Source organism: Lactuca serriola, chromosome 2, assembly GCF_051521515.1.
Source record: "Lactuca serriola cultivar US96UC23 chromosome 2, Lser_US96UC23_V15, whole genome shotgun sequence".
Taxonomy (NCBI): Eukaryota; Viridiplantae; Streptophyta; class Magnoliopsida; order Asterales; family Asteraceae; genus Lactuca; species Lactuca serriola.
Window position 1 is genome coordinate 214899213 of NC_136409.1, and position 14903 is coordinate 214914115.

The following is a 14903-nucleotide window of genomic DNA, read 5'->3' on the forward strand; positions in this document are numbered from 1 at the left end:
AAATAAATAAAGAAAATTAATGAATATTTAATTTAGTGATTTTGAAATTAGAAGGAAAGTTCATTAATGAAATTGATATGCATTTATTATTGCATTTAAATAATATTTGGAATTTAATAAAATGAAAAAAACCATAAAATGACATGTGAAATAAAAATTAATTTAAAAAAAAACGCAAAATTACATGTGACAAAATAAATGAAAATGTGACATGTGTCAAAAAGATCTTTATTTATTAGGGAGAATGAATCTTCAACCAACCTAAACGAAACCATTTAAGAAACTAAAAAAAACATATAACTAAATAAAAAGACTAAAATGATGTTTGAACGAATGTAAAGATGTTACTTGAACAAGTAATAATAAAAAATGATTTTTAATATATACAATCAAAATAATAAAATGTGAAGAAAAATATGTAATTTTTTTAAACGGCAAACTATCATATTCTTAATATAATCCTAAACACCATCTATGTTTATGATGAAACTTGAATCCATAATCTCTCATTTGAAAGAGTCACTCCTTACCGCTAAACCAAAAACCTTTTAGTGAAAAATATGTAATTAGTTATTGAGATTAATATGAAGTTATTTTCATCTACTTTAATAAACCAATTATTTAATTATAATCTTATTTTTTTAAACACTCCTAAGTCCTAAGGCCTAAGCAATAAACTAAAGGGCCTTAAATGAAGTGTAGTAAGAGTTTAGGGGTCCAAGATGTATAAATCTAGTTGATAATTAATAATTATGATTAGTTTGTTTTTAGCTAATCTAGATGCGATCTTCTTAATGTTGATGCACCCAGCGGATTCATTCGCCATTCTTCGTCTTCCTGGCACTACACAGAGAGCTACGCAGCGGGATCAAAATCACATATTCACAGACACCTATACATACATTCAGGCGTCGTTTAAGGCACTTCATTGACCATTGACACAGAAATATATATACATATATTATACAGAAGGAGAGAGAGAGAGAGAGAAAGAGAGGGAAAGCGACTTCAACACTTCACTGAATTGATGGCACAGTCGAAGCTCTAGATTATGTTGACCAAAAAGCGTTCATCATACGCATAGATCTTTGAGCTTTTAGTCTACGTTTACATGTATTAAACTCACAGGTAGGGGAGGGGCTTAGATCTGAGGATAATGCTTACAAAGATGAAGGGATTTGGTTCGTTAAAATCGCCAATTTTTGTGAAAACTGCTGGATTTGCCTTCGTCGCGCTAGCTTTTTTCTACTTAGGTAAGCATTGGTCCGATGATACTTATCAGCAATTGATCTTTTTCAGTTCGAACTCCAACCCAAATGCAAAAATCCCTTCGATTTCAATTTCACCAAACTATAACAAAAGCTTTGATATCAAGTCTTTAATCAACGACACAAAAGAGGTAGAAACAGTAGCAGATCATACGTTACCTGCAATTCCACCACAACCATTGCTTTCTCCGCCGCCTCCGCCTCCGCCTGCGGTGCAGAGGCTAGGTGTAGTGGATGAGAATGGGGTGATGAGGGATGAGTTTGAGGTAGGGGAGTATGATCCCGATGTGGTAGAGAACCGTAATAACGAAACGAAAGCGGTGGAAGATGATAATGGGACTGTTAGGGTTCTAAAATTTGAGACTTGTCCGGTGAGTATGAGGGAGTATATACCATGTTTGGACAATGAGGATGCGATTAAGGAGTTGAAATCAACTGAGAAAGGGGAGAGATTCGAGCGACATTGCCCTGAGAAAGATAAGGGATTGAATTGCTTAGTACCTCCGCCCAAGGGTTACAAAGCCCCCATTCCTTGGCCAACAAGTCGTGATGAGGTAACCTTATTCTTTAGTTTTCTGATTTGCATAACATGTTGTGAATCTAAATACAATTTCACATGCGATCTCTGTTTGTGTTTCCATCTTCTTTTTGTTTATGCTCAATGCTTATGAAAGATATTCCGTCTGTTTTTGCACTTGAATACAGGTGTGGTACAGTAATGTCCCACATGCACAGCTTGCTGAATACAAGGGTGGTCAAAACTGGATCACTGTAGACAAGGATAAATTTAAGTTTCCTGGAGGTGGCACACAGTTCATTCATGGTGCAGACCAGTACTTGGATCAAATTTCACAGGTATAATAACAATAAACAAACCCCACTCTTGTTTCATCTTTCTATTGCCAAATTGACATTATTTATAATGAAATTAACAGACTGGTATATGTATAGATGATCCCTGAAATCGCATTTGGAAATCACACCCGTGTTGCATTAGATGTTGGATGTGGTGTAGCAAGCTTTGGTGCATATCTATATTCAAGAAATGTACTCACCATGTCTGTTGCCCCAAAAGATGTACACGAGAACCAGATTCAATTTGCACTTGAACGTGGTGTCCCTGCAATGATAGCTGCTTTTGCAACAAGACGACTTTTATATCCAAGTCAAGCTTTTGACTTGATTCATTGCTCAAGATGTAGAGTCAACTGGACACGTGATGGTATAACTTTCTTGAATTGAATTCATTTCTCTTATTGAACAACAATCAATCTGGGCATACTTTAATTTCTTTCACTTGTTTACATTCCATGATGAAGATGGGATTTTGCTACTTGAGGTCAACAGATTGCTGAGATCAGGAGGGTATTTTGCTTGGGCTGCACAGCCTGTTTATAAACACGAACCACTCCTTGAAGAACAATGGGAAGGTAATAAATAATATTATTACTTTATCGAATTGTGAAATTTTTTTGTCTATATATCTTTTTTGTTTAATTTCATTTTGATACATACTCACAGAGATGATGAACCTTACAACTCGTTTATGCTGGAATCTTGTGAAGAAAGAGGGGTACATTGCTATATGGCAAAAACCACTTAACAATACTTGCTATTTAAGTCGCGAATTGGGGACCCTACCACCATTATGCGATAAAAAAGACGATCCAGACGATGTTTGGTATTTTTCTTTTCTCTCTTTTTTTTTTCTTGATCAAAATCAAAGTTGACCTGACCATGGTTGCTTATTTTGACTTTAAGGTATGTTGACTTAAAGCCATGTATTTCTCGACTACCAGAAGATGGATCCGGAGCAAATATTACCGATTGGCCGGATCGATTAAATAATCCACCCGCAAGACTCCAAAGCTTAAAACTTGACGCCTACGTGTCAAGAAATGATCTTTTTAAAGCCGAATCAAAATACTGGAAAGAAATAATAGAAAGCTATGTACGAGCTTTACGCTGGAATACATACAAACTTAGAAACGTGATGGACATGAGAGCCGGCTACGGAGGGTATTTCCGTCTTTTTAACTTTCCTTTCATTTGTATAATATAACTCTCCTTAATACCATTTTTAATTTGCAGTTTTGCAGCCGCCTTGATTGGCAATCAACTAGATTGTTGGGTGATGAATGTCGTTCCTGTTAGTGGTCCAAATACATTACCTGTCATCTATGATCGTGGACTCATTGGAGTTATGCATGATTGGTATAAAACTATAAAATACTTGTAAAATTATTCAATAAATAATAATAATGATATTGATGACCTTGAATCACAGGTGTGAGCCATTTGATACATACCCAAGAACATATGATCTGTTACATGCAGCTGGTCTCTTCTCAATTGAGCAAAAAAGGTACTTACTTCTTTACTAGTTGCCACCATAATTTTTCTTTTTGGTTAATTGTGAAAATAAATAGAGTAATGTGAATGTTTTGTATTATTATTAGATGCAATATTAGTAGCATAATGATTGAGATGGATAGAATTTTGAGACCTGGGGGACGCGCTTACATTCGTGATTCGGTTTCGGTTATGGATGAACTTGAAGAAATCGGGAAGGCCATTGGGTGGCGTGTGGCAGTTAGGGATACGGCTGAGGGGCCACACGCAAGTTATAGAGTTTTGACATGTGACAAAAATCTGCCAAGGTGATTTTTTTTTTTTTTTTTTTTTGAAAGCAAAGTGCTTGTTGTTCTATTTATTTCGGGTAAAAAAACTACATAGGATAAACCGATAAAGGTTCAGGGTTTTATTTATTTATTTTTACAGGTTTAAAGTTGTAGCATAATGAGGTCTTGTCACTTGTGTATCATATTTTCATTTTGTGGTTAATAGTTATGTTATGTATGATATTACAAATTATGTGCTGATTTGGGATTGAATGAAATTGACGAAAGGGAATGTCATTTTGTTACCTTTTAGGATAGGGTTCTACTTCTACATATGTTTTCAAGGCACATAATTACAACTTAAACAATTACATCGTCATAAAGGTTAACAAGCATTGATTTTTTTTTTTTTTTTTTTTTGTTTTTAAACAAAAAAAAAAGTCAATACAATAGGTAACAAAATCAGCCCACTTTCCACACGTTCTAGGCCATTTAGAGGGAAGCACAAAACATATCACCATTTTTCCTGTTATGACAAATTTTGGTCTAGGGTACAATTATGGACCAACCCATCCAATGAAGTTGCTATTGGACCCAAATTTTGGATAACCCTCAAAAAAAATTCATGGATCTCTTCAAGTCCAAAGCATATCATCATTTTTCCTTTTGAACAAGTTGCAGACAATGAAGAGGAAAGTTGGGAAGAAGATGGGATACAACAAAGGCCCAATAACTACCCCCATTGAACCAAAGAACAAGAAACAAACAGTTTTTTTCCAAAACAAAATAAAATAAAATACTCCCTCCATCTCATATTTATGATCCTTATCAAGTAGTTTATCATACAAATAAAAATATTTAAGACCATAATAGAAGAATAAAAATTTTAAAAATCAAAATTGGATAGTAAATATAGAAGGAAGGTAATATAATTTAAAATGATTTATACTGTAGCATAATACAGTGGATGACATAGCAGTTTTCATCACAATTTTATCGTAGCAGCTAGAGACGTGCAACTTCGATCAAGATTATGTATTGTCAAAAGTCTACATCAAATTTCTGAATTTGTTTTAAAGAACTTAAAAGATCGGAATTTGATGAAATGTAATTTTTACCATTAAATCTTTAACAATTTTCCATTAATTTTATGAGCAAAACCTGACAATAACATTTAAAAGTTAAGAACATATTCCTTAATTCTATATTTGAATGAAAAGGTATAATGGTATAATACTGTATTCCATTATCGAAGGACACTTGACAGGCTAATACTTAATTTGATATTTGAAAAGGAAAAAGAAAATTACTGTTACTAATATTACTTTGAAGTTTAACTTTTAAAATGATTTTATCTGATTTGATGGGAACCCGAACCTCAGTGGTCAATATTTTGTATGATGCAACACAACAGAAAAGTTCAAATTGAATGTAGCCACGTACGATGGAAAAGGAAAAGTAGTCTTTCTTGTGAGAGATTAATTTGATCAAAATTACCAAACATTAGCTTTGGATAAGATCATGTTGCTTCTTTGGTCGTTCAAACCCGACATATCAATGGAACATTTTCTCAGTGTTATAATAGCATCGTAAGTTGATAATGAGAGATTCTATGGATATCAACGTGTTTGACATTTTGCAAAAAGACATGTCAATTTCTATATCTTGCAATAGATATTTGTTGTAAGAATAGAATATTTTTTACAATAGAGAATAAAATAAGTTTTATTCTCCAACAAGATATGGTCAACAGACACAACACAACATAGAATAAAGTAGGAATTCCAAATTCAAATTATACACGTATAAGAGATCAACTTATCAAGCAGTTAAAAATGCAAAAAAGAAAAAAAAAATGTTTAAAAAAAAAACTCTAACTGAAACCCGTTATCTAGGTTATCGATGGTTGCTTCTTAGGGTGGGGTGGGGTGACAATTGTGTTGTGTTCAGGTTGACGGACTGACAGATCACAAAAGCTTAAGTTGGACACGACTTATATAAATATTTGAATCGGGTTCGCGAGTCACACGAAAAAAAGTCTAAATCTCACATACTTCCTTTTTAGTTTTTACTCTCTTTTATTTACTAAATATATATATTTTTTATTTTTTTAATGTAATAAAATAAACGGGGGTCACATGTCAACCCACGAAATTATTTGCAAGCTCGAACACGACCCGTAGCGGGTAAGAAAAACTCAACCAAAAGCCGTTTGTCATCGTATTGTGTTTGTGTTGAAAATTGTCACCTGTAGGTGGGGGGCTGTGTTTTTGAGGTTATTGGAGTTTGCTTACTAAAATTTTATTACATATAAATCATATCCTCTTGTGCATGATGTTTATAGTGGGATTCGATTGGGGTCTCAATGAATTTTCAAGGGTATTGGACCGATAGGGATGAGACAGATGGAGGGTAAATGTTTGTCGATAGACAAAAGGGGAACTAATTTAAGAAGAGTGTGGTCTTTGGTTGTCTTAGACCTCAAGTGTATCTGATATCCTTGAAGATATACAATGAGTTGCACAAACGTGATGCAACGTACAAAGTGCGGCTAAATCATGTCATTTCGCAAACATAGCATCTCTTGTCCAGTTTTCATAGGCCCGATTCCGCACGCATCTAAGCTTAGCAATCCTTTAACCTTCATTAAAACATCTAAAGGCTTAAGGCAAAAGAAGCCTTATAAACCCATATGAATTTGTTCCCCCCAAATTCCACAAATATGGACAAAATTGCAAATTTGGTCCATGTGGCTTGTCAAAAATTGGGACTTTGATCTAATTTTTTTTGGAGTTGCACTAGTGGTCCAAAATAAGAATTTTTGCGATTTTGGTCCTTGGTAATTGTGAAAGTACTATTTTGCCCTTATCATTTTCATTTTCTATTTCTTTTATTTACTTAATTATTTTTAGAATTAAAAAAAAACAAAAAGAAATTAAAACTTCTACCTAATAACCTACCCAACCTAAACCCTTCATCTTCTAACACACACACACACACTTCTATTTCTTCCTTATCCCATCGGACACCACCAGATAGCCGGAAATCACCATCATTCTCACCAGAAACCAACGCCAAATCATTGTCACCTTCTCGGTTCGTCTTCTCCACCAGAAATCAACACCATTCTCAACAAAAACCATCATTAACTTCGCCATTCTCGCTGTTAATCAGTCGCCGCCACCAAAATTCAACATTGCCTCCACCACCTTCATCTTTATCCTTAGGGGTTTCAGCAGATCCTCTAGCGTTGTCATCGATCTGACGAACATATCCACTTTTATAGCTACCACATTTCAACGTTTCCTCCACCACCTTCTGAAACCCTACCATCGTCGTCGATTCGACGAACATATCCATTGCAACTCGACCCCATACGACGTCGATCTTGCAAAGGATGAACCCTAAACGCCACTAAATAATCAAGGGAGAAGGAGATCGTTTGTATTGGCCGTTGTCGATCTAACGAACAGATCCGCTACAATCAATCGACAACTTTTCTATTTCTCCCTCCTTATACTACTCCGATTACCGACTACTCTGGGTCTCCCTTATTCTACAACTTCGGCCATGATTGCTTTGTTTCTCCTTCATCTGTAATTTCGGCCATTGGGATTTGAGTGGCGCATGTGTCCAAATCTTCAACCATTGTATATTTTTGACATTTTTTCCTTGATGTCTGAATTTTATGTATGAGATGAACACAAGATTAATTGTGAAAAAATAATATGATGCTTGTATGTGTGTGTTTGTATTAAATTGGTTCAAATCTTCATCTAGAAATGGTTTTTAGATCTTTATCTATTTCATCTTTGTATGTGTGTATTAATTAGGAAGATGGAGAGATGGTGAGGGTTTACAAATCTAATAGTTCTTGAGATTTCTTTGAGTTTATCAGATAATGTTGACTAGTGGTGGTGGTGGCGTTAATTAGTGGTGGTGGTAGACCAGTGGTGGCAGTCTAAGAGAGAGAGAGAGAGAGAGAGAGAGAGAGAGGTGGGTTAGTATTTTATTTCATAGTTTCTTTTTTAATTACCAAAGGGCTTATAGTCCAGTGGTATCTGGTGTAACCCACCCTACTTGAGGTCGAGAGTTCTAGTCCTACTATGGACATAGGTGGAATAATATTTGTATTTTCCGTTCAAAAAAAAGTTTCTTTTTGATTGTTGTAATAAAGGAAAATGAATAAAACAAATTAAAAGAGGTAAATCCAGTATTTTGAAAATTTTAAAATTTTTTTAGACCAAACTTGCAATAAAATAATTTTGTTGAATCATCATCAACTTCAATAATTTTTAGACAAAAGTTTAACTTTTGACAAACCACACTGACCAAATTTACAATTTTGTCACCCATATGGAATAATTTCCAATATCCGTTGCTTACCATTGATTTTTTGTTCATTGATATCTTGCTTGTATTTTTATCAAAATTTATGTTGTTCTAGAAATAAAAATGACTAAAATTATATGTCAAATGTTTTTGATTCATTAAACATTAACAAGTGTAATTACAACTACATATATAACATATTTTCCATGACTTTGACAACAAAGTTCTTGATTTAAATATGTTTTGTACTAAATTAATTTGAATTACATCAATAACGCTAGGGTATCTTAAAAGTCCCAAAACTCGTATTCAATAATTATCATACATACTTATAAAGCTAGCATTTTTTCTTGAATCTCATGCATTTGAAACCCCCTTTTTAACTTCCTCAAACCACATTCATTTGAAACCCCATTTTTTAACAAATGCAACTCAAAAGTTTTCTTAATTATGATTTAACACTCAAAAGTTTTATAACTTATATTATGTTTAATTAGCATTTAGTGAAAGTTTACTATAAAAAAAACAATCTTTTGTGTTTTTTATGTTACATAAAATCTTACATGTAAGAAGGATTTGAAGATATTGTGATTCAAAAGTTTTCATATAGTTGAAGCATTCACGATCCAAATATGATGATTTGAAGAAATGGGTTATGTCGCATTGATGATAATTGTAATATGTTTTTTTTCTTTCAACCAAAACAAATGAAAGCTTTTCTATTCTTTTTTTATATTCAGTTTCTCATTTAATCTTTATATATGATTTGTGTGTATTCATCAATCTTGAATGTGACTCTCCTAACATCAATGTTTTGCTTGGAATATCTTTCTGATTCTTCTTTTTTAAGAAAAATATTTTGATTGCAGGTTAGTGAAGAATTGTCATCAAGTTTCTATGGTTGAATGATGCTAAATGAAGAAATAAGATTCATAAATGGATATAGGTTATTTTGTTTGAGCAAAGTTGACGAATGTTAGTTTTTTTTTTTTTTTTTTTTTTTTTGATTTAAATGTATGTTTATGTAACATCTTTATTTATATATTCAACCACCCAATGCTCTTATTTATTTGATTGTAGTTTTTCTATTTTGATTATGTTTATTTTCTATTATTTTTTTGTTGGGTTATCCTACACAACATATTTAAAAGACAATATTTAAAATATAACATAATTTTGAACATTTGATATGTAATTATGATAGACTTATCATGATATGTTCTTTATATTGAAGTAATTTATCCATATTACTACGAAAAGAATTACATATGACATTTACGAATATATATATATATATATATATATATATATATATATATATATTATGTGATTTGTTTAACATGTATATGCACATATTTATGTTATAAATTTATAGTTAAATATCTTTATGTTTAATAATTAAAGAGATTAAAATGATGCATTAAAACCAATTATTTAGACGAAAATAATAATAATAATAATAATAATAATAATAATAATAATAATATACATTTCCATGTACCGCATTCATTTGAAACTCACACTACAACTTAAGAGTTTTCTAATTTATGTATATTTATTAGTTACAACTCAAGATTTTTTAACTTAAGATTATTAATTAGTAAGCACTAATAACTTTTCATTTTCCTTTCTTTTATAAGGTTGTAAAATTTTTCTCATTAAAAACATTAATGTATTTGAAGAGATTTGTGATTTAAATATGAAGAGTTAATATAAATGTTATAATAGATGTTTTAGTGTTTTTATATTATTAAAAGTTATAGTGTTTATTTTTCATATTTTTTATTATTCGTTGTATATATATCTTTTTTAATACAAATGTTATAATAGATGTTTTTCTATTTTTATGTTACTAAAAGTTGCAGTTCATATTTTTGTTCATACGTTTTGTTACCCGTTATATTATCAGTCGTTTAATATATAATTTACACAATTTTAAACGGTTTGTAAAATTATCAAATAATTGTATATATCACAATGACTTAAAAATGAAACTATAATGTTTAATAAAAATAATATGTTAACTATATGTTTGCTTTACTAGTAACATTTTGTTTCCAAGTAGAATTATTAATTAATAATTTGGTAAAAGTTATTATTTTAACTATATAATTCTATTCTCGCGCAACGCATAGGGATTCACGTAGTATACTTATAAATGAAACATTTTTCCTTTCACCACATTCATTTGCAACTCCCATGTATTTTTCCTTTCACCACATTCATTTGAAAGTCCCGTGACTTTCCAATTTCTTCGTAATATTAATTATAATTTATTTAATTAGGTTAAATAAATATCAAACCTAAAGTGTAATCATATATAAACTAAATTTCAATATTAAAATAATATTTTTACTTCTACTTATAAGGTTATGTTTTTTTAACTTATAACATATTATACTTGATTTATTAGTTTTAATATATTGTTGGGTGTAAACTCTTATCATTTTAAAGATACAATTTTGGAACAATTTGTAAAAAATAGTTCAATTATTAATTTAAATATAACATTGCAGGGTCAACAAAAATATAAATTTTAGTTTAACTTAAACAACCCAAAGAATATTTTGTAAATAGTTAAAAGTGATAAATTGTATTGTCTTTCTAATAATGATTATGAATTGGTTAATAAGCTTAAATAAATATCAAACCTAAAGTGTAATCATAAATAAACTAAATTTCAATTTTAAAATAATATATTTACTTTTACTTATAAAGTTATGTCTTTAACTTTTAATATATTACACTTAATTTATTAGATTTATATGTTATTATATGTAAACCATTATCAGTTTAAAGCTACAACTTTTAAACAGTTTTGACAAATTACTTAAATTGTTAAGTTAAATATAACATTACAATGTCAACTTAAATATGAATTTCAGTTCAACCTAAAAAACCACAGAATATTTTGTAAATAGTTAAAAGTGATAAATGCAAAAACTAAATTGTAATCTCAATTTAACTAAAATATTTCATAAACATATTTTTATAATCGTTAAAAGTTTTCAAATAAGTAGCTTAAGATAACTTACAATAACAATAGTTAAAAATAACTCTATATAAATGATTATATTGTTATCTTTAAAATCAAAAATAATGTTTGATGTTTTAAATAATTATAATGGTAGAAATTAAAACATTAAACAAATAAACTTAAAAAAAACTAACAATAACAACTATAAATAACATTAAACAATATATTATATTTAATTTTATTCATGCGTAACTCGCAGGTAGAAGTCATTCAAACGACTAAGATTATGAAGTTATAATAGATGTATATATTATCATATAATTAAAATAATTAATATATTATATCAGTTTAGTATACAAATAATTATATCAAATTTAACAACAATATTATTGTTATATTTAAAAAAAACATATATTTGTAAAGACTTCAACTATATATGTGTTTATGTGCATTACAATGTCAACTTAAATAAAAATTTCAGTTCCACTTAAAAAACTAAAGAATATTATGTAAATAATTAAAAGTGATAAATTGTAGTGATAAATGCAAAAACTAAATTGTAATCTCAATTTAACTAAAATATTTCCTAAAGATATTTTTATAATCGTAAAAAGTTTCCAAATAAGTTGCTTCAAATTACTTACAATAACAATAGTTAAAAATAACTTTATATAAACGATAATATTGTTACCTTTAAAAAAACGAATAATGTTTGATGTTTTAAATAATTATAATGATAGAAACTAAAACAATAATCAAATAAATTTTAAAAAATTAATTAACAATAACAACAACTATAAATAACATTAAACCATATATTATATTTAATTTTATTCACGTGTTACTCGCGGGTAGAAGTCATTCAAACAATTAAGATTATGAAGTTATAATAGATGTATATATTATCATATAATTCAAAATAATCAATATATTATATCAATTTAGTATACAAATTATTATATCAAATTTAACAACAACGTTACTATTATATTTAGAAAAAAAACATATATTTATAAATATTTCAACTATATAGGTATTTCTGTGCAACGCGTATGTATCATACTATCCTTATAAATGAAGCATTTTTCCTTACACCAATAAATTTGAAACTTTCAACTTTTCATATTTCTCTATAATATACTTTCTAATTTAAATTTGTTATTAAATATAAATATTATCATAAATGGAAGACTTCTTGAAATATCAATAACTTCAATATAATGTTAAATGCATAACCGAAATTAATATATCAAACAAACTTAAAAATATAGTATAAAATTTAAAACCTTAAGTAAAATATCAAATAAAGTTTTAAAAAAACTCAATGTATATTTTCTAAAAGAGTTAAAAGGAAAATATTAAATATAATAAACATAAAAGAACATAAATCTAAAAGAAAAATTAACTAATAGATCTCAAAAAACTATTTTTTATAATAACTGAAATTTTGTTAGTTTTTTTTTAAAATTAATTTATATTAATAATAATATTTAAAATAACATAAAGTTATAAATTAAATGTTCAATGCATAACCTAAATTAATATATCAAACAAACTTAAAATATAGTGTAAAATTTAAAACCTAAAGTAAAATATCAAATAAAGTTTTTTAAAAAACTCAATGTATATTTTTTGCAAGAGTTAAAAGTAAAATATTAAATATAATAAACATAAAAAAACATAAATCTAAAAGCAAATTAACTAAAAGATCTTCAAAAACTATTTTTTATAATACCTGAAATTCTGTTAAATTTTTATTAAAATTAATTTATAATAATAATAATATTTAAAATAACATGAAGTTATAAATTAAATTATATTACATCACAAACAATCATCATCATGAAATTAAAATGTTGCATTAGTTAATTAAAATAGATAATAAATATAACTAATTTTATACACACGTAAAATATTTTTCCTTTCACCACATCAATTTCAAACTCTAAACTTTTCATATTTTCTTACAATATACTTTCTCACTTAAATATTTTATTAATTATAAATATTATAATATATGGAAGACTTTTTGAAATATCAATAACTTCTTTATAGTGTTAAATGCATAACCTAAAATAATATATCAAACAAATTTAAAAATATAGTGTAAAATTTAAAACCTAAAGTAAAATATCAAATAAGATTGTAAAAAAACTCAATGTATATTTTTTACAAGAGTTAAAAGGAAAGTATTAAATATAATAAACGTAAAAGAACATAAATCTAAAAGTAAAATTAACTAAAAGATCTCTAAAAACTATTTTTTATAATAACTAAAATTACGTTAAGTTTTTTTAAAAATTAATTTATAATAATAATATTTTAAAAAAACATAAAGTTATAAATTAAGTTATATTACATCACAAACAATGATTGATAATTTAAATAATCATCAGGATGCAATTAAAATGTCGTCAATTTTTTTAAAGTTAATGAATCATTACATTAGTTAATTAAGATGGATAAGAAATATAACTAATTATATACACACGTAAAGCGTGAGTAGATATCATTAAATGATTCGATTTTAGTAAATGTTATATTATCTATTGTTCAAATTAGTTATAATGTTACATTAACTAATTGTCTAAATGTAATAATAATTATTTTTAGTTAATACAAATGACAAAAATATTTTCAATGACATATGATTACTAAATGGTTAACTTTATAATTTTATTTCGCGCAACGCGCGAATATTCGCCTAGTAAAAATTTAAACCTGTCTTGTAATTAACAATATATTTATCAAACCAGACCTAAAACCCTGGTGTCGTCTCTATATAGCTTTCAACCAATTGGAACTTGGAAGCAACCACCTTTCTTATTCTACGTGGTCCATTTTTTTATTAAAGGAAAATCTTCGGAAAGGTCATAATATTTCACCATAATTTACGAAAAAATTTCAAAGTAAAATTTGTTTACAAAAAAGTCCTAATTACCGGTAAAAATGACGATTTGACAATTTTTTCCGGTTTATCGGTTTCAATACTTATCCGTGTCATTAAAATCCCATTATTTTACCATAATTTCATTAAAGTCCCATTATTTTACCAAAATTTGGGACTTATTCGTAAATTATGGTAAAATAATGGGACTTTAATAAAACCGGGTAAGTAATGAAACCGGTAAATCGGGAAAAATTGGTTAAATCGTCGTTTTTACCGGTAATTGAGATTTTTTCGTAAATTAGGGTAAAATATTGAGATTTTTCCGAAGATTTCCCTTTATAAAAAAAAAGTGGTAATGCTTAGACTTTGTTTCAAGATGATAGTTTAATAAACACCTCTCTATCATCATCTTTAATAGCAAAAACATCTTTAATAGCAAAAAAGATGACCCATTTAATTAGGTTAAGTGTATGGTTATTACAGTCTCATTCAGAAAATGACATCACATCTACGCCACATCATCTTCATTACATTCTTACTACCACACCACTAACATTTGAAAATGGTTACCACTACACATCATTTATACTTTTTATTTATTATTTGTTTTTTAATATTAGATTAAATAAAAAACATAATTTAAACTTAGATAAACATTTTACTAATAAAAAAATTACATTAAAAATTAAAGCCTACATTACTAGTAAAAAACATAGAAATTAAAACATACATTACTAATAAAAACATTGAAATTAAACTAGAAAATAGAAAATACTACTCGTCGTCGTCATCCCCGTTGTAACACCCGGTTCTTG

At 28.3% G+C, this 14903-nt stretch overlaps 1 protein-coding gene across 1 annotated transcript; it reads left to right on the plus strand.

Annotated features, from left to right (window-relative positions):
* The first annotated feature begins 786 nt into the window (after positions 1-786).
* Positions 787-4148, plus strand: LOC145088481 (putative methyltransferase PMT11). The gene is made up of 9 exons (XM_079026842.1): positions 787-1822; positions 1974-2123; positions 2220-2490; positions 2588-2698; positions 2790-2949; positions 3030-3287; positions 3360-3482; positions 3556-3633; positions 3728-4148. The coding sequence occupies exons 1-9, from the start codon at positions 1157-1159 to the stop codon at positions 3930-3932; spliced, it is 2022 nt and encodes a 673-aa protein (XP_078882968.1). The 5' UTR covers positions 787-1156; the 3' UTR covers positions 3933-4148.
* The last annotated feature ends 10755 nt before the right edge of the window (positions 4149-14903 follow it).

Excerpts from the sequence above, each read along its gene's own strand:
- LOC145088481 (XM_079026842.1), top strand. The coding sequence starts at position 1,157 with ATGCTTACAAAGATGAAGGGATTTGGTTCGTTAAAATCGCCAATTTTT. Across the intron at positions 1,823-1,973 it reads GGCCAACAAGTCGTGATGAG|GTGTGGTACAGTAATGTCCC; the intron begins GTAACCTTATTC and ends ACTTGAATACAG. Across the intron at positions 2,124-2,219 it reads ACTTGGATCAAATTTCACAG|ATGATCCCTGAAATCGCATT; the intron begins GTATAATAACAA and ends GTATATGTATAG.